General features: G+C 37.1%; 1 protein-coding gene across 7 annotated transcripts in view; it reads right to left on the bottom strand.

Annotated features, from left to right (window-relative positions):
- Positions 1-2401: 2401 nt before the first annotated feature.
- VEZT (vezatin, adherens junctions transmembrane protein) overlaps positions 2402-24455 on the bottom strand; it is a 76357-nt gene continuing 54303 nt past the window's right edge. For 6 of the 7 annotated variants that reach the window (XM_047739618.1, XM_047739613.1, XM_047739615.1 and 3 more), the window contains 6 exons: positions 23842-23989; positions 18393-18724; positions 15118-15311; positions 10986-11086; positions 9209-9416; positions 2402-5710 (listed from right to left, as the gene is read on the bottom strand). In XM_047739618.1, coding sequence (XP_047595574.1) covers positions 5196-5710; positions 9209-9416; positions 10986-11086; positions 15118-15311; positions 18393-18724; positions 23842-23989 — 1498 coding nt within the window. In that variant the 3' untranslated portion in view covers positions 2402-5195. Of the gene's footprint in view, positions 5711-5769; positions 6785-9208; positions 9417-10985; positions 11087-15117; positions 15312-18392; positions 18725-23841; positions 23990-24455 lie in introns of those variants that run through there. The other variant, XM_047739619.1, reaches the window with a different exon arrangement.

Genomic DNA, 24455 nt, shown 5'->3' with positions numbered 1-24455 from the left:
CTATGATAACTTGTTAATAATGATCATTCTGACATCAAAAAAGATTAAAATGATTTTCATATATTGTTTAATAACACAGCAATGCATACTGTTTTAAAAGGGATTACCTTCAGAAATTATTCCAAAAATTTTTAATGCTTAAAGGGGTTTAAGCTCTATAGAAAATGTGGATATCCAGAATGAGTCATTCTCCAAATATTCGGTTAGCCAGTTTTTACCAAATTAGCCATGCATGTTTAGTCTCAAACTTATAGTTCTAGAACATAAATCTTGGTGAACAGAGCTGGAGTCACATTTATAATGCTCTAAGTTTTCAGTCCATGTCCTATACTAGGAACAATCAACAAGAACAAAACATTTAACATTTTCCTAAAATATACACAATGATTTGTACAAAGATGGTAGTCGAATTTTCTTTTACAGCTGAATTCGTTAATGGAGAGTCCTAGGAACATCAACATATAAAAACTCGATTAATACCTTAAATATATGGCAATCACATATTCAACCAAGTATTTTTAGCAAGTTTTTGGTAAAGAAGGAAGAGGCAAACAGAAGTATGCTAAGCAGCCAAACGGGTACCACAAAGTCCATGCACTTAACTGACAGGAAAAGCCCCTTAGCCTTCTTTCGGTCTACTTACTCTTATTTAAGACACAATTCTAGCAAGCTTGGAAATCTGGTTTCTCAGGCCACAGGAGACTAGAAGCAGCAAATTAGGGGCCTAGTGCAAGAGGCAGGCACCCAAGACAGCAGCAAAAAGTGACAGCTGATTTTAAGGGAAGATAGAGAAACTGTGAACATGAGACATAGCTCAAAAAGCACAGCATTGCAGAGTCATAGAGCAGGACACATAACCTCATCCATCTTAGCAGCCCCTAAGGGTGCATTTCTGTTTACCACCCCGTGACAGGAACTAATATTCTTAAAGATGACAAAGAAAAATTTATTAGATCCTTAATATTCTAGAAAAAAGTACGGAAGGTACATTCCATAAGTTTTCCCATTCAACTATTTAAAAAAATGTTATGAGTAAATGAATTTGCCTCACTTACATGAAAAATTAACTCATGCACATTAGTTACCTGTCAGTGGTGCCAGGTAAATTGTTACTGTACTTGGGGCATTTTTTCCATATTTTCTCTTCCAATTTATAAAGCTTTGTAGCTTTCATTTTCTTGTGTAAGTGCGAATTACACAGACATGTTCTTACCCACAGAAGTGGAAGAATAAACCAACCTTAGTTTTGCCTGGTTTTCATTCATGGCAGGCTATCTACTTAAGTTCAAATAATGACTCAGCTGAGCTATTGTACAGTCTTAAGGCATTTAGTTCTTGTTTCATTGTTTTGTTTTGATATGGAAACAATGTATTAGGATTAAACTAAATCAGTTGAACTTTTCTCCCCCACATGATTTCTAATAATTTATCAAAATATTTCACATTTTATATTACTTATAGTATATAAATAAAAGTTAGTCACCAGAGTGAAATGACTCCAGGGTCCTTTCTACTTGACATCCCACTGACTTAAAACTTTGTGACATGTATCAGAACTTAATTCTTTTTATGCTTTAACATCAAAAGCTTCTCCCCCTTTATTATGTGAATCAGAATATTACTATTTATTTTTTTAGAGAAATTTTTTAAACTTTTTGACCTATTTTGCTAACATAACCAGATCTTGTATTTTTCAGCCTCAAAACTTTCACTTCTTGGGGTGCCTGGGTGGCTTGGTTGGTTAAGTGGCTGCCTTGGGCTCGGGTCATGATCCCAGGGTCCTGGGATGGAGTCACGCATCGGGCTCCCAGCTCAGCGGAGGGCCTGCTTCTCCCTCTCCCTCTGCTGTTTCCCCTGCTTGTGCACTTTCTCTCTCTGTCAAATAAATAAATAAAAATCTTTAAAAAAGAAAAAAAGTTTCACTTCTTTTTAACTACTGCTGAGAAGTCAGAATTTTTTTTTTATTTAAAATATTTTATTTATTTATTTGATAGACAGAGATCACAAGTAGGCAGAGAGGCAAGCAGAGAGAGAGGAGGAAGCAGGCTCCCTGCTGAGCAGAGAGCCTGATGCGGGGCTCGATCCCAGGACCCTGGGATCATGACCTGAGCTGAAGGCAGAGGCTTTAACCCATGGAGCCACCCAGGCACCCCGAGAAGTCCGAATTTACCAACATCACTTAGCAATCCAAGGAATGAGGTATTTTCTGGAAAAACACCCCATGACATTATTAGGTCAACTCTACCCATAACTTTTAAATGATGGATCTGAGATTTAAACTCAAGGCTATCCTTTTGTATTAAAGCCTTAAACCTATATTCTTAGATGTTCTTAGAAATTTGCCTTAAATGTGTTTCTCCTGACTTGTCTCCAATAACTTGAGAAATCAAACCTGAGTCAATCAGTTCTTAATTAAATATATTCAAACATACAATTTTAATGAAGTACAATTTTAAAGAAGACTTAACTTGTGAAGTCAGATGATACAGACAACTGAAAATATAAGCAGAGGATCACAAATCAAACACCAGCAAGAGACTGGCCCAACGTATGCCAGATATTCAGGGTTTTAATGAAAGCTGAAAAAAATAAGAATTTTAGGTGTGATAACTGTTACCAAATCATTTACTACCATGACTTTCCTTACTTCAGGCAAAGAGTAAAAATCTTGTCTTCAAGAGAGCCCCAAATAGCTTCTTTCATGCATTCTTACATTAAGTACTAGGTTTATCCTGGTAAAATAAACTATGGAAATGTTCATGTTAAAAGCTATTAGGATATTACTCCTAACAAGAATTATCCTGTCAAAATATCATTGTAAAATTTGGAAAGCACAATTACAAGCGTTGCATCCCAAAATATTTTTCCCAGAGAGCTTCTTTTGGAAGGAGGATGGCAACAATTAAAACTAGTCAAAAGCCTGATAATAAAAAGTGAAATATTCTTATAAAAGTAACAAACAAGAGTACCTACTTATAATTACATTGGCCTATTTGTTTTTATTTCCTAAGGTATTCATGACAAGGAAAACAAAGTCCTAGACAGAGATTCTTAGATTTTTACTGCACGTAAGCATCACCTGGTCTCATTCCAAAATGACCAACTAAGAATGGATTGGGAATATGGCCCCAAATCTGCAATATAAAAACAAGACCTCTAATTTATTCTAAGGTAGGTGCCTCATAAAAAAACAACAACAACAACAACAACAAAAAAAAAACCTGAGAAACACTGACTTTTAGACTATTGTAAGAGAAAATTAGGAGTATTCACAGGGAAGGTAATATTTTATCTTAGAAACCGTTTAAACGATGGAAGAAATTTTGAAAACTACACAAAAAAAGACACTTCATTTAAAGTCCCAAGATCCTTATATCATGGTTTCAACAAGTAGAATTTTCATAGAATTAAGTTAACAACTAGTAAATAAAACAGATCACAGACTGGAAGATTAGGAATTCCTGATTAAAATCAGTCTTTTTAAAATTAAAAAGTATCACCCCAGCACTGAATAAAACTGATAAAATATTATGAAGATATTTTCCCAAACCGCTATAATAAAAATAATACAATAAAAGAATTAAAAGTTATTAAACTCTAGTTCTTTCTGTGTAAGTTTACAGATTAAGAAAAAAGATTACCAAGTTTTTCCATAATTGCTTCCTCTAAGTCCAAGGAGAAGAGGAGTTGGCAAACTAAGTAATTTATAAGGAAAGTATTATTATTTACGAATATAATTGTCAGTCTCAAAACAAGATTTGTTTTTTTCTTGAAATTTAGCTAACCATTGCTAAGTGAGAAACTGGGCCCACCGTAAGATAATCCTAAGAGCTTAATTATGGGTAGGTAAGTCCTAGAATTTTTGGCAATAGGCTGAATCACTTACTGTTCAGAGGGTCTCTACTATTCATATAAAGCAGAACCAAGTTTTTCCTCAGGTTAAAAAATAAATTTCCTAAAATTACTGAAAAAATTAAATAAAAATCCCCTTGGTATACATAAATCTACTAAGTCAAAGGGCTAAGTTTACAGGAATCTGAATGTCTAACTCTAAAGACAATCTATATTCATTGTGTAATCTCCTTGGTAGGACAGCAGCAAAAATTACTACTCCTATACTCTTCCCAAGTAATGTCTATAAACTATGTCAGTGCATAAGGGCTATAGGTTTCAAGAAACAATATACTCCTGAAAATGTCACATTTTGAAAACGCCAGACAATTTGGAAAGCAACCTCTTTTACGAGGTAGTTTGTCAATGAAGTATTAAGGAGACAAGGATGCTTTCCAGGAAGCAGACAGAATGTTTCCAGAATCTCAATAAGGGGAGAGGGTATAGCCTCAGCAGCTCAAGTGACTGGCTTGTGTTAGTGGCACCCAGTGATCTGCGGGCAAACCTACACAAAAACTTGCTGCAAAGTTGAGAATGGGGCCTTGGACCAAAGAGATCCCACTCTGACATCATTCCCTATTAGTTATAACACGAACAGAAGATAAACACAAAAAATAATCAAAAGGCTAATTTTTAAAACAGTACGATGTTTTTCTTTTCAAGATTATTAGGACATCTTAAAATTAACTACCAAATACAGGTATGAACAAGGAAACGTAAGAAACATATCACAATCCCAGTATTTTTGACACTACTTTTTAGTTCCAAACCCCAGTACACATTAATTGTATGAATTCAATTTTTTTTTTTTTATTCAGAACCTGTATCTTTAAGACTGGTATAAACAAAAATAAAATACAAACAAGTTGTTATTAACATAATAGCTGCAGTTATTAACTGCGAGAATACAGTAAAAAGGAGTCATACTAAATGTTAATGTTCTTGCAACAGAATTATCCCAGTCGTTTTAGCAAATTCTGGCAAGAAATGATAAATTTGTTTCTTATTAAAAGTACCTAAAGAACTCCCAAGATCGATCAGTTGTACTGCAAGTAAAACAGCAGTTTATTTGAAAGAGCCCTTACCTTTCTCTGACTTTCCTAAAAATTTGCCATTTACAGGTTAGCTACTATTTTCAGAGCAATTGTTCAAACCAGGGTTCTTGCTGTAAATTCACATCTCAGCTTTATATATAGTAAACTTAACACTCGTTTTCCCTTTCCAGTGGATCACCTATCTAGTGTTGAAGCTAAAACACCTGCATAAAAGCAACAATTTAAAATCCTTCATGAAAATCTTGATTCTTACTTCTCTTCTACCTCATTTTTATTTTCTTGTATTATTTGTTCTTCCTCCTCATCACCAAAAGTCTGTTCCTGCATGGTGGTAAAGGAGAGAGATCTAGCAGCCACTTCTGCAGCAAGACCAGCAGTGAAGGTAAAATCCGGTGACAGCTGGAGCCGTGCCAGCCTCTGCTTAATGGAGGGCTGTAATAGGTCCCTGGGAGCTGGATGGGCAGTGGACAGGCTATCTACATCTGCCTGCTGACATTCCTCTTCACTCTCACATTGGTAACACACTCTTTCTTCAGCTCCTTGCAGGAAGACTTCATTTGCAGAATTGTCTTTATTTTTACCATCTAGAGGGTTTTCAGATAAATACTCAGTCCTACTACTTATTTCATTGTCAGCTGTGGAGGGTTTACTATTTTCCTCTTCAGTATCATTTTTACCAACTGTCCCCATATCTGAATCCACTGATGGTTCTGAATTACTTATGGGTTCCACTGGGTCTACAGGAGACAAGGATTTCAACACAGCTTCAAAGAAAAAAAAAAAGAAAGAAAGAAAAAAAGAAAGAAAAGTAATAACTAAGGACCCAGCAATGATTTAAACTTTAATTTAAACTCCAGTAATTTTTTCTTATAAAGAACAATAAATAAAAGCTAAATAAAACTTTCTAGTAAAATCTATATGAATTTATAAATCCAGAGAACTTTTTATAAGAGATAGAATGCCTAAGAAATGAAATAAGATGGGGTTTTGATGAAGATTTTAAAACACCTCACATGTTCTCTTATTCAAAATATTAAAGCAGTGGTTCTCAAAGTGTGGTCCCAGACCAGCAGCATCAGTCATAACCACAAGGTTACTGGACAGAAATGCACATGTTCGGGCCCCACCCAGACCTACTGAAGGGGGCACTGTGAGTGGGACCACCTATGTTGACAAGCCCTACACTTGACTCTGATACACACTGAGGCTTGAGAACCATCTTATGAAAGAATAAACAGAGTGATTTTTACTGATAATGTGTCAGTTAAAAGGCCTAAAGTCATCCAGATCATAATAACGATCGTCAGCACATATATATTTACAAGTTAAAACAGCATGGAAAAAAAATACGCACATAATTCAACTTACTTGCCAACCACCTAATAAGACCCTGATGAAAGTAAAGCCATAACTTCTACACATTTTGAAATGTCACAGAAAAATAGAAAACAAAACCTGGATTCAAAATCAACTATTGAACAAAGCATAATACATAAATATCATATCCATACGGCAGAAGTTGTCCTTTCAAGGAAAATGAAGATTTATTTAGCCCCTCTTGATGTTAGTAGGCAGTGGGTTGCTTGCTAGGCAGTCTCTCCTCCCAGTATGAGGGGTTAGTACAATACAATATATTAGGAAGCATGACGGAAGAAAAGAAAGTGCTTCTTGAAGATCTGGCGTTTATTTAAAAAATAATTTGTAAAAGGTGTCCATTTCCAAGAAACAGATCCCTAAGCTGCAGTAACTCCACTAGAGAAGCAGCAACAACAGAAAAAAATGGCCACAGCAGGTTCCAGTGTAGAATATCCCTCTCTAATTCCATTCGGACTTTACCCCTGTAGGCAGAGATGAAAACAACTCTGGAAGATGTACTGAAATTTTTCATGGAAAAAGCATTTTATGGTATCAGCAGCTTTTTACTTATTTCCACAAACAAAATCAGCATTACTGCCCTTTCAAATGTAAACTACCAGAAGCACATACCTGAAAAAAGACACACATTTCTTTCATTATTATATCCTTGCCCATATTGTCAACAGGAGAATTTTAAAGCTATATGGAGAAAACACTAAGCAATAAAAAGGATACAGGTTTATATACAATGCTATTTGCATTGTATATGTCTTCCCATACATTTTTAGTCAATAAATCTAGTTCTTAAAGAATGCAACAATTTAATAGGGCAAAATAACCTGTACAACTGCAGGATCAGGTGTTAACCCTGCCGGAACATAAGCCTCAGGGAGTACAAGGATTTTTGTCTCTTCGTCTATGCACTAGGGACACAGGAGTAAACAGTGCCTCAGGAACTACTTGTTGAATGAGTAATTTGCTGACTGAACACTGTGGGGGATACTAAAGCCCCCACCGATTCTAATTTCATTACAGAGACAAAAACACTGGATGCATAGCAAACAAGAGTGCCTAAAACACAATCATCTCTGGTTCACGCAGGCCCAGCATATGAACAAACGGGCTGCAGGAATATCTTAACTGCAGCTCCTGGGAAGTTCTTAACCCGCTACATATGTTGCTGCTCAAGACTTCCTTCCAGTTCCCTCCAGTGCGCCTCCTGGTGTGAGGCTCTGTAGTGGTGGGAGAGGTAGCAGGGAGAGGACGATTCATGGAGGAGCAACTGGGAGAAAGGACAGCTTGGGGAGAAGATAGGATTCTTGGTATAAAGAGATCAATATGCATGTTTTTCTTTTATTAAGGTTTTTTGTTTTTTTTCTTAAAAGCAAACTCCACCCCCAATGTGGGGCTTGAACTCATGATCCCAAGATGAAGAGTCGCATGCTCTACTGACTGAGCTAGCCAAGCACCCCAGCATGAATGTTTTTCATGAATAAAAACAATGTTTGTGGAACCATAGTCTAATTAGATAAATATCACCAGAGGAGGATATCTATATTAGAAAGAGTAGGAAGTATAATTGGAAATGATGGACTCATTTTGACAGAGAGGCTAGAAACCAGGAAAAAAAGTTGAGATTTAATACGGTAGGAAAGGGAGAACCACCCTAGCTTTTAAAGCTAGAGAGCCACTATCAATGTACTACCGTTTGAGAAAAATCTGGAGGGAGTCTGAAAGGATAGAAGCTAGCTTAGAAGCCGTCTTCTAAGGGAAGCTTAGAAGAAAAAGGTATTGAAAACAGAAGTCAACTGGGGTGCCAGGCTGGCTCAGTCGGCAGAGCATAAGACTTGATCTTGAGGTCATGAGTTTGAGCCCCACATTGGGGGCAGAGTTTACATAATAAAAAAGAAAATGGAAGTCAGTTAAGAGACTATTACAATATATAAGCACAATCTAATAAGGACCTGGGCTATAAAGGGGGGCCAATGGGAAGGATAAAATCAAGAAATGTGCACCTGGACAAGGGAGAATGGTAGGGCTACTAAGAGAAGAAAGGAGAAACCTGAGGAACTTTCTAGATGTACAGGTAATCTATAAACTTCTAGTGAAAAAGAGAACAGGAAAAGAAGGCAGGTGATTTTTTTTTTGAATAAACATATAATGTATCATTAGCCCCAGGGGTACAGGTCTGTGAAAGGAAGGCAGGTGATTTTTGAGGCTCTGCATAAGTACTCTATAAAAGGGGAATCCCACTCTCTCTACTTAGAGATCTACAGAAGTTAATTCTCAACTAGGAATTAGCTAGTTTGATGTTGTTAAGTATTAAGCTTCTCCTCATTCCTTCCCCTACTTCCCATGAGCTCCGACTAAAAAAAAGGAGAGCGGGAAACTTAATGGAGTTTAACGCTAATTGTCAGTATCGTCAGTATCCAAATAAGGAGACAGTGTGCACAAAAACACCTCCTCTTCTCCCATCTACTGAAGTGCTCAAAACAATGAAGGAACTTTAATGATGTAGCTAACTGGCCTAGGTCTTAATTCATTTGTTTCGATGGTGAACACAGAGTTATTAATTTGGGGCTTCATTGAGGTATTTATCTTCAACATGAAGAGAACAGACTTTAGAATCTCAAATTCACTAAATTTGAAAATACTCTAATTTTTTCAATGCACCGCCCATTCCAAATAAAATTTAGTAAAACATCAAATACCTGATGAAAAAGTATGATTTCAAATTCCCAATTTGACTATATACCTATTCAATTTTTGATCATATTGATTTGTGTTCACAAGAAAAAGTACTATCTATACTTGCTGACAAATCCCTAAAATTAAAGCTATAAGAATTATATAGCTAAAACAATCCCCTACATTAAAAATAACCTTTTACTCTGATGTCAGCTTACCGTGATCACTAAATAGAAGTTGCTTCCATTTCTGCCTTTCGGCCTCTGATGCTTTAAATCCCAGCACAGATTTTAGTTCTTGGAGTACCCTCTTGGATTCTTCATGCTCACGCTTCTGTCTCTCTCTGTCTTCTTGAGACAAGTAATAAAAATCATCCTTTCTGAAATCACTGTCCATATCTATATCATCTACATAAGCTTCTAATTCCTGAAAATGAATACAAGAAAAAGTACTTTACTCTGAGCAGACAATTTTCTAGTAGCATTCATTAACTTGTACCTACCCATCTCCAAGATTAAAAAATGAAGACTCTTGGCACAGGTCACTAAAGCAAAGGTGGGCAAACAGAGCAAACATATTACTATAGATAAACTGAAGTCTTAAAAAAACTTAACAGTTGATACTAAAAGGGATTATGGAAAAGAAAGTTTAGTAACTTCAAGCATTATTTTTCTGCTCTGATACCATTCTATAGATCTAGTCAAGATTAAGATTAGTTATTAGCTCTGCAAAACCAATCAAAATTAGAAAGGCTGGTAGTTTGGGGGAGGTGTCAGGTATGTTAAGTCTTTTTGTGGTGGATATCTGTGGTTCTTTCTGACTTCCCAGAGAGTTTGAACCTCATCTTACGGTTCTTCTTAACACTGAGGAACAGACTAGGATCCTTGCTTCCCAGCCTCCTTGCAGTTATAGGTCAGGCAAATGACTTGGGATCCTCTAATCAAACGTACATGGATCACATCTGACCCAGAAGTTTGTTACAAGGGAAACAGGCATCTTAAGGAATATATTCTGATAAGCATGGTGGCAGGTGAAGTTTCTAGAGACAGAGGTTCTAAAGGGAGTTTTTATTATCCAGTGACAATGTCTGTAGCTAGTGACTGGGCAGTGATGTTGCTGGAAAGGGAGAAGTTCTTTTGAGTGATTCTGGATGTTTATACCAGCCTGGTCCAAACCTACGTGGTCATCAGAAATATTCTGTCAGTCATGTACTTTTTTTTTTTTTTTTTTTAATTTTTTTGTTCGTTGGGGCGCCTGGGTGGCTCAGTCGGTTAAGTATCTGACTTTTGGTTTCAGTTCAGTCTCCGGGTGGTGAGGCTAAGCTCTATGGGCTCTGTACTTAGTGGGGAGTCTGCTTGAGATACTCTCTTCCTCTGTCCCTCCCCGTGCTTGTGTGCTTTCTCTAATAATAAAATAAAGTAAAATCAAATCTTCAAAATCCCTTGTGTGTTAACAGTAAACAGAATTGGTCTCCTTTTGCAATTAAGAACTGACTAGACAATATGACCAAAGGAAAAGAAGTTTTCCTTAAGATAAGCAAAAGAAATCTTTGTCAGTATCTAATGAAATCATTAAAAAATTATTTCCTTATAGTGAGGTATACTATACATGCTGCCAAATGCACAAATCTCAAAGTGTACAGGATTTTTACGTATGCACACAGACTGGTAACCGCTAGTCAACATTTCCAGCATCCCAGAAGGTACCTTTACCAATGTACTAATTCTTAATGTGTTTACTCACCTATGTATCTAAGAAATAGTAAGGTATAAGTAACATATAAATTTGCTGGTAGATTCAGTGGATTGAGTTCAAGGCACTAAGAAAAAAATGATCTGACATCAGTTCAATACATTGTGTTGTAATTTTAAAGCTCATCACAAACATAAATTTAACAACTTGGTAAAAAATCATCCATGCCACTTACAGAGAAAGATAGGCAACCTTTATATGTGAAACTCTTCTTTAGGGGAAAAAAGCCATTTTCACTGTTACCTGCTCCTCAGGGATTGGATCTTTGTCGGCAATGTGTAGAGTAGGCTGCATCAAAGGTACCACAGTACAGCGCGGATTTTCACATACTATCTCAGGCTTGCCTTGAAAAGCAACAGGCCACATGGAAATGAGTGAACATCTAATTAAACAATGTTCTTAATACTAATATTTTGCCAATTTCATAGTCCAACTTGTGATTATAACTTCTAATTTAAAAAAAAAATTAAGGATGTTAAAGTTAACAGTAACGGCAGTAAATTTACAATTTAAACTCTTGGAGGAGTAACTTTTCTCTCCCTTCTTCATCTCACCATAGTATCTGGCACTCAATAGGTATTCTATAAATCAATTTTTGTTCGTGGCACAGGAACACTCTCAAGACATACCACCATTCTTCCCCACAAAAAATAAACTTCAATCCTGCACTTCTCTTACATTATTTCTATTCTCAGAAGTTAGAATTGGAAATGAGTTTCGTAAGTAATAGCTTGAAAAGATCACCCAGGTGTGAACTTTAATTACTTAATACTGGTGTTTGGTTACTTAGTCTCCTATCTAGCTCTCTGCTTTTCATCATTCTCTCTCTACTTAAAAAAAAGTAGGGTTTAAGCATCTAGATTTTTACCTTTCAAGAGTAATGATAATTAACTGGTTGGGACCAGGGTTGGGGGGAGACTCCTGGCTGTCAAGGGCTGATGTGGACAAAGCACACTCGACTGGACTGGGAAGGACTCTTAGCAGGTCTGTGTCAACAGCAATGTGGCTTAGGGGACAGCTGATATTGTCAGGCAACTACCTACATACAAGGGATTGAATAAATAAGTAAAAATTGAAGATAACGAGAGCCAAGCTTCTCATAATCAGAAAAGGGAGGTACAAATAAGGAGAAGGACAGAAGAACTCTGTAGTATTGGGACTGAATTGGAGGTATTGGTGTGAACCCACGGCATGTAACATATATGGACAGACAGATACAGAAATATATCTGTGTAAATGTACATATGTATGTACATTTACACAGATATATTTGACAACCTTGTATGTTGGGAATTGGTAAAAACAGTAATGCCGCAGTGGCTATGAGCATACTTGGCACCCACATCTTGGTCTCTAAGTACCACTTTCCCACTGAAGGCCTGAGGGCTTCTTAGACACGTGGCTGATGTTAGGGGTAGGGGCAAGGAAAGTATGAAGATATAAAGAAGTGATCAAAGGAAGAATGATGGTGGCACAAACCACCCTGAATGGGTTTCCTCTGATTAAACTCTGGACAATTTGAGCAACAAAATAATAATACTAACAAATTGTGATCCACAAAATAAGAATCCATATATCCATATTGATATAAATAAGTGGAAAGGGGGCTGCTTTGCCTCACAATAGAAGGCTGACTAATAAGTGTAAAAGGAAAAGTGGAATTAGAAAATTACCATTTGGTAACAATCACAGTATCTAATTCAAACAAGAACTACTAAACTGGTGGATCCTAAAACTAGTGGGTGAAAAAAACTTTAAGCTATTTTATTCACTTAGAAAATTCACTCTTTCTGGTATCTAATTTTATAAGATTACACAGATCAGAGTCATATAACCACCACTACCACCACAAGCAAGATATAGATAAAACCAAGATAAAGAACAGCTCCCGCACCTCAAAACACTGACTTATGCTGCCTCTTTATAACCTATTCCTCCCCTTCATATCCAATGCCTAGAAACCATTAGGCTGCCTGTTGCTCCTATGAAATCATACTGTTTTAAGAATGTCATTTAAACGGAATCACAGACTATGTAGTCTTTGACTCTGGCTTCTTTTGAGTAACACAACGCATTAGAGATTCCTCCATCGTAATGACGGATCAGTAGCTTATTTCTTTTTTATTGCTGGGTAGTATTCCATGTGGATGGATAGAAGAGTTTATCTATTCATCAGCTGAAGGACACTTGGACTGCTTCTAGTTTTTAGTGATTATGAATAAAACCATTATAAACACTTGTTTATAGGTTAAAGTGGACACTACATTTTTATATCTCTTGAGTAAATCTCTGAAATGATACTAGTGGGACATATGGAACATATATGTTCCAATATAGTGGTAATAAACTTATATAACCTCAGAGTATTTTTTTAAATAAGATGCTTATATTTAAGACAAGAAAGGCTAAAGCAGAATTAAGAACATAAAAGCTTAATGCTGTGTGTGATCTGGATCTGGGCATAAGATTACTGTTGGATCAATCAGTGAAATTAGAATGGGATCTGTGGATTCGAGAGCACTATTTTATCAGTGTTCATGGCCTGATTTTGGTGGTATATTGTAGGTTTGTAGGAGAATGTCCATTTTCAAAAATGCAAACACAAGATTTAGGGGCAAGGGGTCTCATGTCTGCATCTTACTCTCAAATGGTTCAGAATAATACCACCAAAAGAATTTATAGACAGATACACACAGAGGTAAGGCAAATGTGGTAAAATGTCAACAACTCAGGAATATGAGTAAAGAAAGATACTTTGAACTATTCTCATGATATTTCTGTAGTTCTGAAATAACCTAAAAAGAGCAACAGCTAACTAGAGCACCTGCTTCTTTAAAAAAATGATACAAACATTTTATTCAAAGTTCCACTGCCATGGCCACTATGAGCATTTTAGTGAGAAAGTTTGCAAATGACTTATATCTTAATTTGTATCATTATCACTTACAAGCAAAAGCCACATATGCAGAATATTATGGCCTATCACCTGCCCAATGTTTTGGAGATAGTTTAACAATCATGCTTAAGTGACTAAATTCAACATCTCAGAGTATGCTAAGGGCAGGAATAAATGGAATGCATCTCTAAACACCCAGTGGTCTTCTGAGTGTTTCCACTTAGAGAAAATGTACTCAAGAACCTAATATTACACTGTATGTTAACTAACTGGAATTTAAGTAAAAACTTGAAAAGAAAAAGCCTGCCCAAAAAAGCCTTAAAAAGAGAAAAAGCTCTAGACTTAAGTTTAAAAAGTTTAACATGCATAAATATTTGCATATATCAAAAATCCTTGGCAAATTTACCCTTTGAAGAAAAAAATTACCCACCATTTGTATTTTAGATGGAAATCTATTGGTGATGTATCAGTAATTAGCATGTTAACATTTCCTTTGAAGAAAGTTAACTTTCACTACATACTGATTCAGCTTTTTTTTTTTTTTTAAAGATTTTATTTATTTATTTATTTGACAGAGATCACAAGTAGGCAGAGAAGCAGGCAGAGAGAGATAGGAGGAAGCAGACTCTCTGCTGAGCAGAGAGCCCGATGTAGGGCTCGATCCCAGGACCCTGGGATCATGACCTGAGCCGAAGGCAGAGGCTTTAACCCACTGAGCCACCCAGGCGCCCCCTTATTCAGCTTCTTAAACACATTAAAGTATTACAGAACTAGCTGTAAATAAAATAGTGACTAACAAGATGATAAAGCACTGATCATCTTTGGCAGCAATACAATTTCTACAAATATGATTTTCAAAAAGGCCCAGGGGACAAACATGGTATTGGTTTATAGCACAAAATTTTAAAATATGCCAAATATTTACAATGAATTAGTGAAATGAGTAAAAACTAACATAAAATCTGGGTCAAATGAAAGCAGTTTTGCGGAAAATTTCAAGACTACCCTTTGCCCAGCGATATAAGGCATTCCAATGTCACCATTAAATACTGGCATTTAACACATCTCAGAACCTGGTATACTATTTCTGAAGGCTTGACGTATTCTACCTTAAAAGCAAGACTCAATTTCTGGCCCCTAACTATCAAGCTCATTATTACACTAACTAGAAAAAAGAGATTCTGGAAGTTCTAATAATGGAATAATACTATTTAAATCTATCCCTTCATTAAGTTTTTAAAAAAGAGGTATAGGATCCAGAGAACTTCCAAATCATATTCACTTACTGTTCGCAAAATAAGAGCCAGACTTTATATTCAGTGTCAATTTGTATGTATAAGTTCAGCTTTTTTTTAGTAAACTAAGAAGTTTTGTTAAGTCACTTACATCGTAGAGATAAGAAATCCACCTAACAAAATCTTACTGGAGGAGAGTAAGAATGTCTGATAAATATGTACGAAGGAAAGCTCTCATTGGTACCTTTTCTATCTGTGTTTCTTCGGAGCAGTCGATCCACTTGAGAAATGGCCTCTTCCCAGCAATTGTTGCTTGCCTGAACATGGGGCTGAATCAACTTTAACTTCTGTTCTAGGATTTGGTAAGATTCTGATACTAGTTCTTGTGTTTCTTTAGTACAAACAAGCTTTTCAAGTTCATCTTCAAGAATTATTACCCTAAGTAATAAAGAAAAACAGAAACAGATTTCTAAAATATTAAAAGGAAAATGTCTAATTCACAAGGCCTATTTAAGAAATAAGCTTATAAGATAAAAAGAGTTTTGGGGATGGAAAGGGTGATGGTCGCCAACAATGTCTATGTACCTAATGGCACTGAACTGTATGCCGAAAAATGGCTAAATGGTAAATTTAATGTTACCTGCATTTTACCACAATGTTTTCAAAAGCTCATAAAGGACATCACCTATTTATCCAACAATATTTCTTTTACATATATGAGCTTTTATGAGATGAAAGGATAAATGAAGCTCATTTCATACTTAATAGGAGCCATGACTGAATCAGGGAAATTAGGCATATCTATGTAAGCATAATGTCATAACATATAAAGTTATAACAACATTTTATTTCCATTTTACAGATGAGGAATTAGGTCCAGGGAGTTGAAGAAACTTGCCTAGAGTTAGACAGCTGGTAAGCTGTAAGTCCGGGCTGAATCTAAGCCCAAGAGTGTAATACCACAGAAAGATAAAGACAGTGTTATAAGAATTCAGAAGAGGAGAAAGTTGCTACCAGCTATGGGTACAGAGAGGGAACAACTAAGGAAGAGGTACTTTTGAGGAAGTACTGAAGGACGGACAAAACGTGAACATGTACAAAAGATAAGGAAGGTCATTCTAAACGGTACATGGGAAAAGGCATTTATGCAGTTTGTTTGGACTGAAGGAAAGGAGAGAGAAACAGAGAGAGAAAGGCAGACTATCATCAGGTTATAGCAAATCCTTTCAACAGAATGTTTCCTACACTTTAGTCCACGCTGCTATACTCTGAAACCAGTGAAGATGTGCAGTTAGCGAAAGCACATATATGCCTCAGATACATTATTTTGGTAGTGAGCACTCTAGAGGCAGCGAGAACAGTAAAAGGGTTATTCTCTAGTGTACACAACTGGGAAGAACAAGGGACGAGTGAGAAGGAGGAGTGAAACACAAAATAGATGTTTAGATGACACTTTTAAAATTGTGTGCTGTGGTGCTATAGAGCAAATCAGATATGGCTTGTGACTGGTACACTCTGTCTGAAAGGTGACATATAGGACCATATACAGAATATTCCTTTTTTTTTTTTTTTAAGAATATTCCATTTTTAAACAGAAGACATCCTTCCCATGCACAGCCCACACCCTCTGCCATGGCACCAAGCCCCTTTTTCATGTCCATCCAGGGTAGCCTCTTTCTTCCCTGAGCCATCTTCCCTTACTCTAATGCATTCTATCAAGTCCTGTGTAGTTCTGATTCTATTGCCAAAAGTTAATTTTTTAAAAGATTTTATTTATTTATTTGAGAGAGAGAGAGACAGTAAGAGAGGGAACACAAGCAGGGGAAGTGGGACAGGAAGAAGCAGGCTTCCCACCAGGCAGGGAGCCTGATGTGGGGCTTGATCCCAAGACCCTGGGATCATGACTTGAGCTGAAGGCAGTCACTTAATGACTGAGCCACCCAGGCACCCTGAAAAATTCTTTAGAGACTCTGGCTTTGCCCAATACAACCTTTCCCTGAAATGTTTTCTCTGACATACACCCAGCCTTTGTTGTCCCTTCTAGCAGAGATTGTCTTATCTCCCATATTCCCTGTGAGAGACAGGACTGAGTCAGGTTAGCATTCATTTATCTGTTTTCTTAGAACAGCCACTAGAGACCACTGGAACATCCCCGCCTCACAGCTCCTCAATTTCCCCCCATGCCGTAGCTTTTATAGCCGCCTCATATATCGCAGACAGATGGGTAAAAACTTATTTTCTCAAAATGTCTTTCCTACCTTAGTTTCTTGTTCATCGTATCCTTCCTTACTCCACTGAACTAGCCCTTTGATTTTAAGGAGACGTCAAATGCTTTTGACCTGTTTTTGTTGTTTGTTTTTGTCTTACAAAACTGAGTTCTGACCACCCTATTCTACTTCTTGCCTGGTATACAGGGTCAGGTTCATCAACTAAGATCTTATCAATTCATTAAATTCCATGACTTTTCTGACTACACACAACAGGAACCCAATCCAGTCATTTGATCCTGTCCTGTAAGTATCTGTTACAGAAAAATGTCACTGGAATGACTGGATGCTACATTTGATCAAGGCAGAGTACCAATAACACCATGCAAAGTAAAAAATGAACAAATATAGGGGTGCCTAGGTGGCTCAGTTGGTTTAGCAACTGCCTTCGGCTCAGGTCATGATCCCGGAGTTCTGGGATCGAATCCCGCATCAGGCTCCCGGCTCCATGGGGAGTCTGCTTCTCCCTCTAACCTTCTCCCCTCTCATGCTCTCTCTCAAATAAATAAAATCTCAAAAAAAAACAAAAACAAAAACAAAAAAAAAACAAATATAGACCCTGCCCTTTAATATTCAACTTGGGCCAAAAAGTTTGTCCTCTGGTTGAGAAAATGCCCAAATCTGCTTTAATTAATTAAGTAATTAATTATTTAATTTATTTGACAGACAGATCACAAGTAGGCAGAGAGGCAGGCAGAGAGAGAGGAGGAGGAGGCAGGCTCCCCACTGAGCAGAGAGCCCGATGCGGGACTTGATCCCAGGACCCTGAGATTATGACCTGAGCCGAAGGCAGAGGCTTTAACCACTGAGCCACCCAGGCGCCCCTGCTCTAATTTATTTTTAAAAATTGTAATGTATTATTCTTCAACTGCATATAACAACACCTCTTATGACTTGCTGTTCCAGTGCCGGCAGAGATTCTGCTCAGGTTGCAGGGTCCAGTTAAGAGCCCTACTTAAAGAAGAGTTCATTAAAACAAGCTCAATCTTTGTAAACCTCTCCGTTTCAGCGCTCGAGAATGAACACCTGTTTTTGTCCTATGTTCCTAGGTTTTCTGTTGAAATCAGACAAAGTGAAAACTATAAATGATCCCCCCAAATTATAGTACCTACAAATCATTCTCCATTCCTCATGCTGTATGTCTCAATTTTATTGCTTCTTTCTAGCTAAGACACAAGCTAACAACCACAATGGCACGAGAATGAAGCTTGCTGATCAGGGAGACATCTTCTTATTTGGCTTCAAAACTTACTCATTCAGTAACGCTTTCAGATGGAGCTGTAAGCTGCGTACTGCTGTGTGAACGTTATTCAGTTCTCTTGACTTCTGCTGAGTTTTGGATAAACGCTGGGGTACTGACTGGTGCTGAGTTTCAAAGTACCGATAAAACTCATAGCTGCGCTTAAGCTCTTCCAAGCAGGCAGAATGAGCATGAGGTAGACCTTGAGTCACATCAGATAAAATACGATGAGGCAAAAGTGCTGGAGTCAGTAAGGGCCCGGGAGGTGAATTAGCTGTAGAAAGTAATAGGGCTAACCGTCTGAAGAACTCTGAACTCTGTGCCACCCAGAGTTGAAACAAAACCTAAAAAGGAAAAGGAACTACATCAATTCAAAAAAAGAATTGGTCAAAATTCAAAACAAACTACAAATTTGTTTATCTTAACTTCTGGTTAAATTTCTTACTTTATCATAAGATATGAATATAGGTGAGCTTGAACTAATCCTGAAGATTAGCCAAGAATGTCAGATCAAATTATGTAGTCATGGCATGTTGGAATTTCTAGTATGAATATAACATGTAACACTAGTATATACTTTAGAACAGTTCTATCCCAGAAAAGAAGTGTTGATAACAAGATATATCTATCAGAAGTGAATATTCCTTGATGAATTACTTGAACATTTTACACAAAGTAGAAAAGGAGAAAGTAGGAATAATGGACCTACAGAAGTCCAAAGAAATGAGTCAGCGATACATCCAGAATTTAGGGTTCAAAATTATACCATTATTTCAGTCTATGAAATAGCTAAGAGATAACATAAAAATCAGTCTAGAGTACTCATACTTGGAAGGTCTGGCACGAGAAACTGCAAAACCCATTGTTGAGATACAAAGAATCAACAAAGATTTCTCCAGATGTAGTCCTGTTCAACATGAGGACTATGAGGACAATATCCCACAAATAAACAAATACACGAGGAAGCAATCTAATATGAGAGTTAGCAGACAATAAAAAGATAATTGAATACTTTGGATAATTCAGATTTCAATTTTTCACAACCATGAAAGTGGACATTACTCAGACTGCTTTATAAAATGAACTTTAAGTTATACAGACAATGAATTAAGATAATTTAATATAAACCCCTCTTACTACTAACTTATTTTTTAAAATTGAGCAAGGTCAAATTTCTAAACTGCTAAATACACACTGTCTAGGAATTCTTGAATTTATATAAGCAGCTGACCTCACAAGTCTTCTTATTTAACCATTAAATTTTGGGACCACGATGATTTTCTTTAGTCCTTCATTTGATCATTCAGCATATTCTTGGGCACCTAGATGTGCCAGGCACTGTTCTAGGTGCTGATAATACAACAGAATACAAAAGTGAAAAAAATCCCTTTCTTTCTTTCTTTTTTTTTTTTTTAAGATTTTATTTATCTCTACAGAGAGAGAGACAGTGAGAGTAGGAACATGAGTAGTGGGAGTGGGAGAGGGAGAAGCAGGCTCCTACCAAACAGGGACCCTGATGCAGGGCTGGATCCCAGGACCCTGGGATTATGACCTGAGCCAAAGGCAGACACTTAATGATTGAGTCACCCAGGCGCCCCCCAAAATCCCCCCCCTTTTTAAAAAGATTTTATTTATTTATTTGACAGACAGAGATCACAAGTAGGCAGAGAGGCAGGCAGAGAGAGAGAGAGAGAGGAGGAGGAAGCAGGCTCCCTGCTGAGCAGAGAGCCCAATGTGGGGCTCGATCCCAGGACCCTGGGATCATGACCTGAGCCAAAGGCAGACGCTTAACGACTGAGCCAACCAGGTGCCCCTAAAAGTCCCTTTCTTACTGGAACGTCTATTCAGGTGGCAGGGGGAGCAAAAGATTCTAACAAGTAAAAGACAGTTTCTCGGCTGAGGAGTTATGGGAAAAAACACAGCAGAGAAGGGAATAGTGAATGCGTGTTTATGTGTGTATACCTGGGGGGAAGAAAAGGGAGAGGCAGAAGGAGGGAAAGATGGGGTGGCCAGGAATGTTTCTAACCAAGTGTCATCTAGAAGGAATTGAGCCATGGGACTACCGTCAGGGAGGAGAATTACAGGGAGCAGGGGATTCAAGTACAAAGTCCTGTAGTGGGAGTATATAGTACTTGGCACATATGAAGAACAGCAAGCTCAGTGGGGCTGGTACAGTAAGTAAGGGACAGCATGGTGAGCGATGAAGTCCCTGAAATAACTGGCTTTTACTCTAAGAAAAATGGGGAGCCACTGAAGGATTCTCAGCAGAAGAGTTCTATGATCTCAGTCATGCTCCAGTCAGAAGGATACTAAAATAATGCAGATGGGAGTTAATGGTAGCTTATATCACAGAGGTTAGTAGTTAAGAGGTGAGCAGTAGTGAGACTCTGGATATACACAAACACAGAACCAACAGAATCTCTTGATAGATTATGAGAGGAAAAGTGTTATCCCAGAGTTATGGACCACAGCAACTGAAAGGATCAAGTTGGCAGAGCTTACCACCACTTTTAAAAAGCCTACTTACTGAATCACCGCCATATTCTCCGATTAAACCAAAACTAAGAAATATGCATTCCCCCCCCCCCCCCATTTGCTGTTTGGATAGGAAAGTGGCTCTGGATAACCATTGCTTATGGGCAAATAGGAAATTCTGATTTAAAGCATTTTCACAAAATGTGGATTTATTTTTTGAAGCAGGTATTACACTATTTTATAATGATGAAAAAACTAGTTAAAAATGTGAACAAAGAAAAAGAGACAAGGACTCTATACTAAATATTTTATGTACATCCCCTCAGGGCACAGTGAGGAGGTAGCTTTTCTTTCCAAAGGTACATTACTTGCTCAGTTTTCCTGACAGAAGATATGTGAACACTAAAATCTAAATGCAAAGGATATTTTCTTTATAGGACACAATGAAAATCACAAAGGAAAACAAAAGGCACAGATATATTTGTAAACCACCTTTCACTACATTTTTTAAAAAAGCTTTAATTAATGTTGCTCTTTAGAGGGAGAAATTTCCTTTAAATTTAACTTACTTTTAACTTAAAATTTCCTTTAAAATTTAACTTACAAAATCCATTTTTAAATTCTTTATCTGGGTACAATGGCAACAATAAAAGGTGGCAAAACATAATTTTTAAACATTACAGAAATTTTCAGTGGTTTATAAACTCTAGAGACATCAAGATAAAGCTTCTTGCAGAGGCTGGTACTCCTGGTAATAACACAACACAATCATTGAATTTGGTTAGAGGTTACTTACGTGTCAAGATAAAGCAAAAGTCAAAGAACTAAAGTTAGTCTAATTTGTAAAACAACTTCAGTGAGCAAAAAGGATTTAGCTACAACTAGCATCTTTCACAGAAGTAGAATTACTGATTCAAAGAACATGATTTTTAAGGCTTTTTGTATGTCAAATTGCATTTTTTAAAAAAGAAGATTTTATTTATTTGAGAGAAAGTGAGCATGAGTTGGCGGGGTGGAGTGAGAGGCAGAAGAAGACTCCCTGCTGAGCATGGAGCCCAACACGGGGCTAATCCCGGGACCCAGATGATGATCTTAGCCAAAGTCAGATGCTTCACTGACTGAGCCACCCAGGCACCCCTTTGTTAAATGGCATTCTGAACAACTTTAGGGAACTAAGGGAACCAGGAAGAAAATCATCACAGCAGCCTAGGTAAGAAATGATGAGGGCTACAATGAAGATGGTAGGAAGGGCTACAGAACGGATGGTTTTAAACATTTTCAAGGTCAAACAGACACAAGAATCTACCGACAAACTGGATACAAGGGATAAAAGCTCAGATAAGAAGGCTGGTCTCCAGGTTTCTAGCTTAGTAAGTTGTGTGGTGCCACTTACTGATATGGGTTAGAAAGAGGGTAAGAGTAAGTCAAGGCAAATTTCAAGTAACAGTAAAGATTAAAAAAAAAAACAAACCACCAAAAGAATTAGAACATTTATGTGACTCTGGACATTTTAAAGATGTAGAGACTGATAAAGTCTCAAAACAAAAATGGATCTTGGTATCTATGCTGTCAACTACACTTGCACCAATTTCATGGTATCAGGTAAAGTTCTGAAAACTAGAAACTAAGAAACATCTAAGTGGAGTTTGCTTAATAATGGAAAAGAATCTAAAGACTCACTATTTAAAACCACTACTAGAATCTCACCAAACACATGGTTTTTGTAACTTGCTTTATTTTGTTTCTTCCATCTTACAATTTTTCTACCACCCATTCCAAAGAATGTACCATAAATCATTATCAATCTTATATTACTGAGCCTCTGTTTCCAATATTTGCTGTTTGGGGAATATCATGAACATACTCTGAGTATATTCTGATTACTCAGATAAATCTTTAAGCTTAAGATTACTGAAGAGTACATACCTTTCTGAAGACTGGTATTAACTGCTCAAGTGAACGAATTTGTACTTCTATTACTAGTGTGTGAGGTCTCTCTGCTCATAGATAATAAATATTACCAACTTTCAATATTCTTGGCAAAATGTCTACTTACTACTGATGAGACCGAAAGTTTTATCATATTTATTGGCCATTTCTATCCCTTCCTTTGTGCAGCCAGTCCATGCACCTGCCCTATCTTGTCTAGGTTTTACACACCAGAGTGCTCTTTACTATGTAGAGAGAATTATATCTACTTTTGTTAAAAACCATTGCAATTTTTTTCACTTAGAAGTTTCTTTTTTTTTTTAGAAGTTTAATTCTTATATAGTCAAATATATTTCTTTTATTTTTTATTTTTATTAACATATACTGTATTATTTGCCCCAGGGGTACAGGTCTGTGAATCATCAGGCTTACACATTTCACAGCACTCACCATAGCACATACCCTCCCCAATGTCCATAATGCAGCCACCCTATCCCTACCCCTACCTGCCAGCAACCCTCAGTTTGTTTTGTGAGATTAAGAGTCTCTTATGGTTTGTCTCCCTCCCAATCCCATCTTGCTTCATTTTTTTTCCTTCCCTACCCCCACAACCCCCTACCCTGCCTCTCAAAATCCTCACATCAGAGAGATCATATGATAATTGTCTTTCTCTGATTGGTCAAATACATTCTTTTATGCAGATATTCCAAGGGAAGATATAGATCTTTTAAGTTCTTTATCCAAGTTTGTTAAAACAAGTAGTCATAAAATCACTCATATTTACTGTAAATTCACTTATCTATAAACTGACTTAAGAAATTCTTATAGTAAGAATTTTAAGTATTTTTGATATCAAAATATAAATATCTCCTCATCCAATCTTAACGATGCTCTCAACTTTTAAAGACAGCTTCCCCAGCATCAAGAAGGCTACTATGATGATGGTATTCAGCAAACAATAAAAAGGAACAAGTGGACCATTTACGTTCATACAGCACAAGCGCAATCCAAGAGTATCTAGCTTTTGCTCAGCCCTTTCGTTGCACAGATAGAGTACCTTCAAAGCAGGGAGGCTGAAGCCATCTGTAAGGTTATGTGCTTCCTCTTCTGAAATTTGCTCTTCACTAAGTCCCAGGCCCAGCTCCTTAAAAGGCACCACACAGATGTAGTTGGTTACATTGTCACTCTCAGAGTTCAGGGGGTAGGTTAAATTAGGTTAAGGCAATCAACAAAGCCTTTCATTAAAAAATATAAAGGGTACAGTGAAACCATCCAAAATTACCTTTACTAATCTTTATTTTGAACTTTGAGTGGAGTGATGAATGTCCATTAAAAAAAAAAATCTTAAAATCTACTATTTGGGGGCATCTGGATGGCTTAGCAGTTAAGCATCTGCCTTTGGCTCAGGTCATGATCCCAGGGTCCTAGAATCATCCCTCACATCAGGCTCTCTGCTCGGCGGGAAGCCTGCTTCTCCCTCTCCCACCCCTCTGCTTGTGTTCTCTCTCTCGCTCTCTGTCAAATAAATAAGTAAAATCTCAAAAAAAAAATCTGTTAACATACCTCAGGTATCTTATAGGATACTTGTGAATAAAGTATCTTTATATCTATCTAAAGAATTAAAAGTTCAACTCTTCACAAGTGCTAAAGTACTAACTTAATTATTTTTGA

Source organism: Lutra lutra, chromosome 8 (genome assembly GCF_902655055.1).
Source record: "Lutra lutra chromosome 8, mLutLut1.2, whole genome shotgun sequence".
Classification (NCBI taxonomy): Eukaryota; Metazoa; Chordata; class Mammalia; order Carnivora; family Mustelidae; genus Lutra; species Lutra lutra.
Note: the sequence above shows the minus strand (reverse complement) of the source record. Positions and strands in the feature narration are given on the sequence as shown.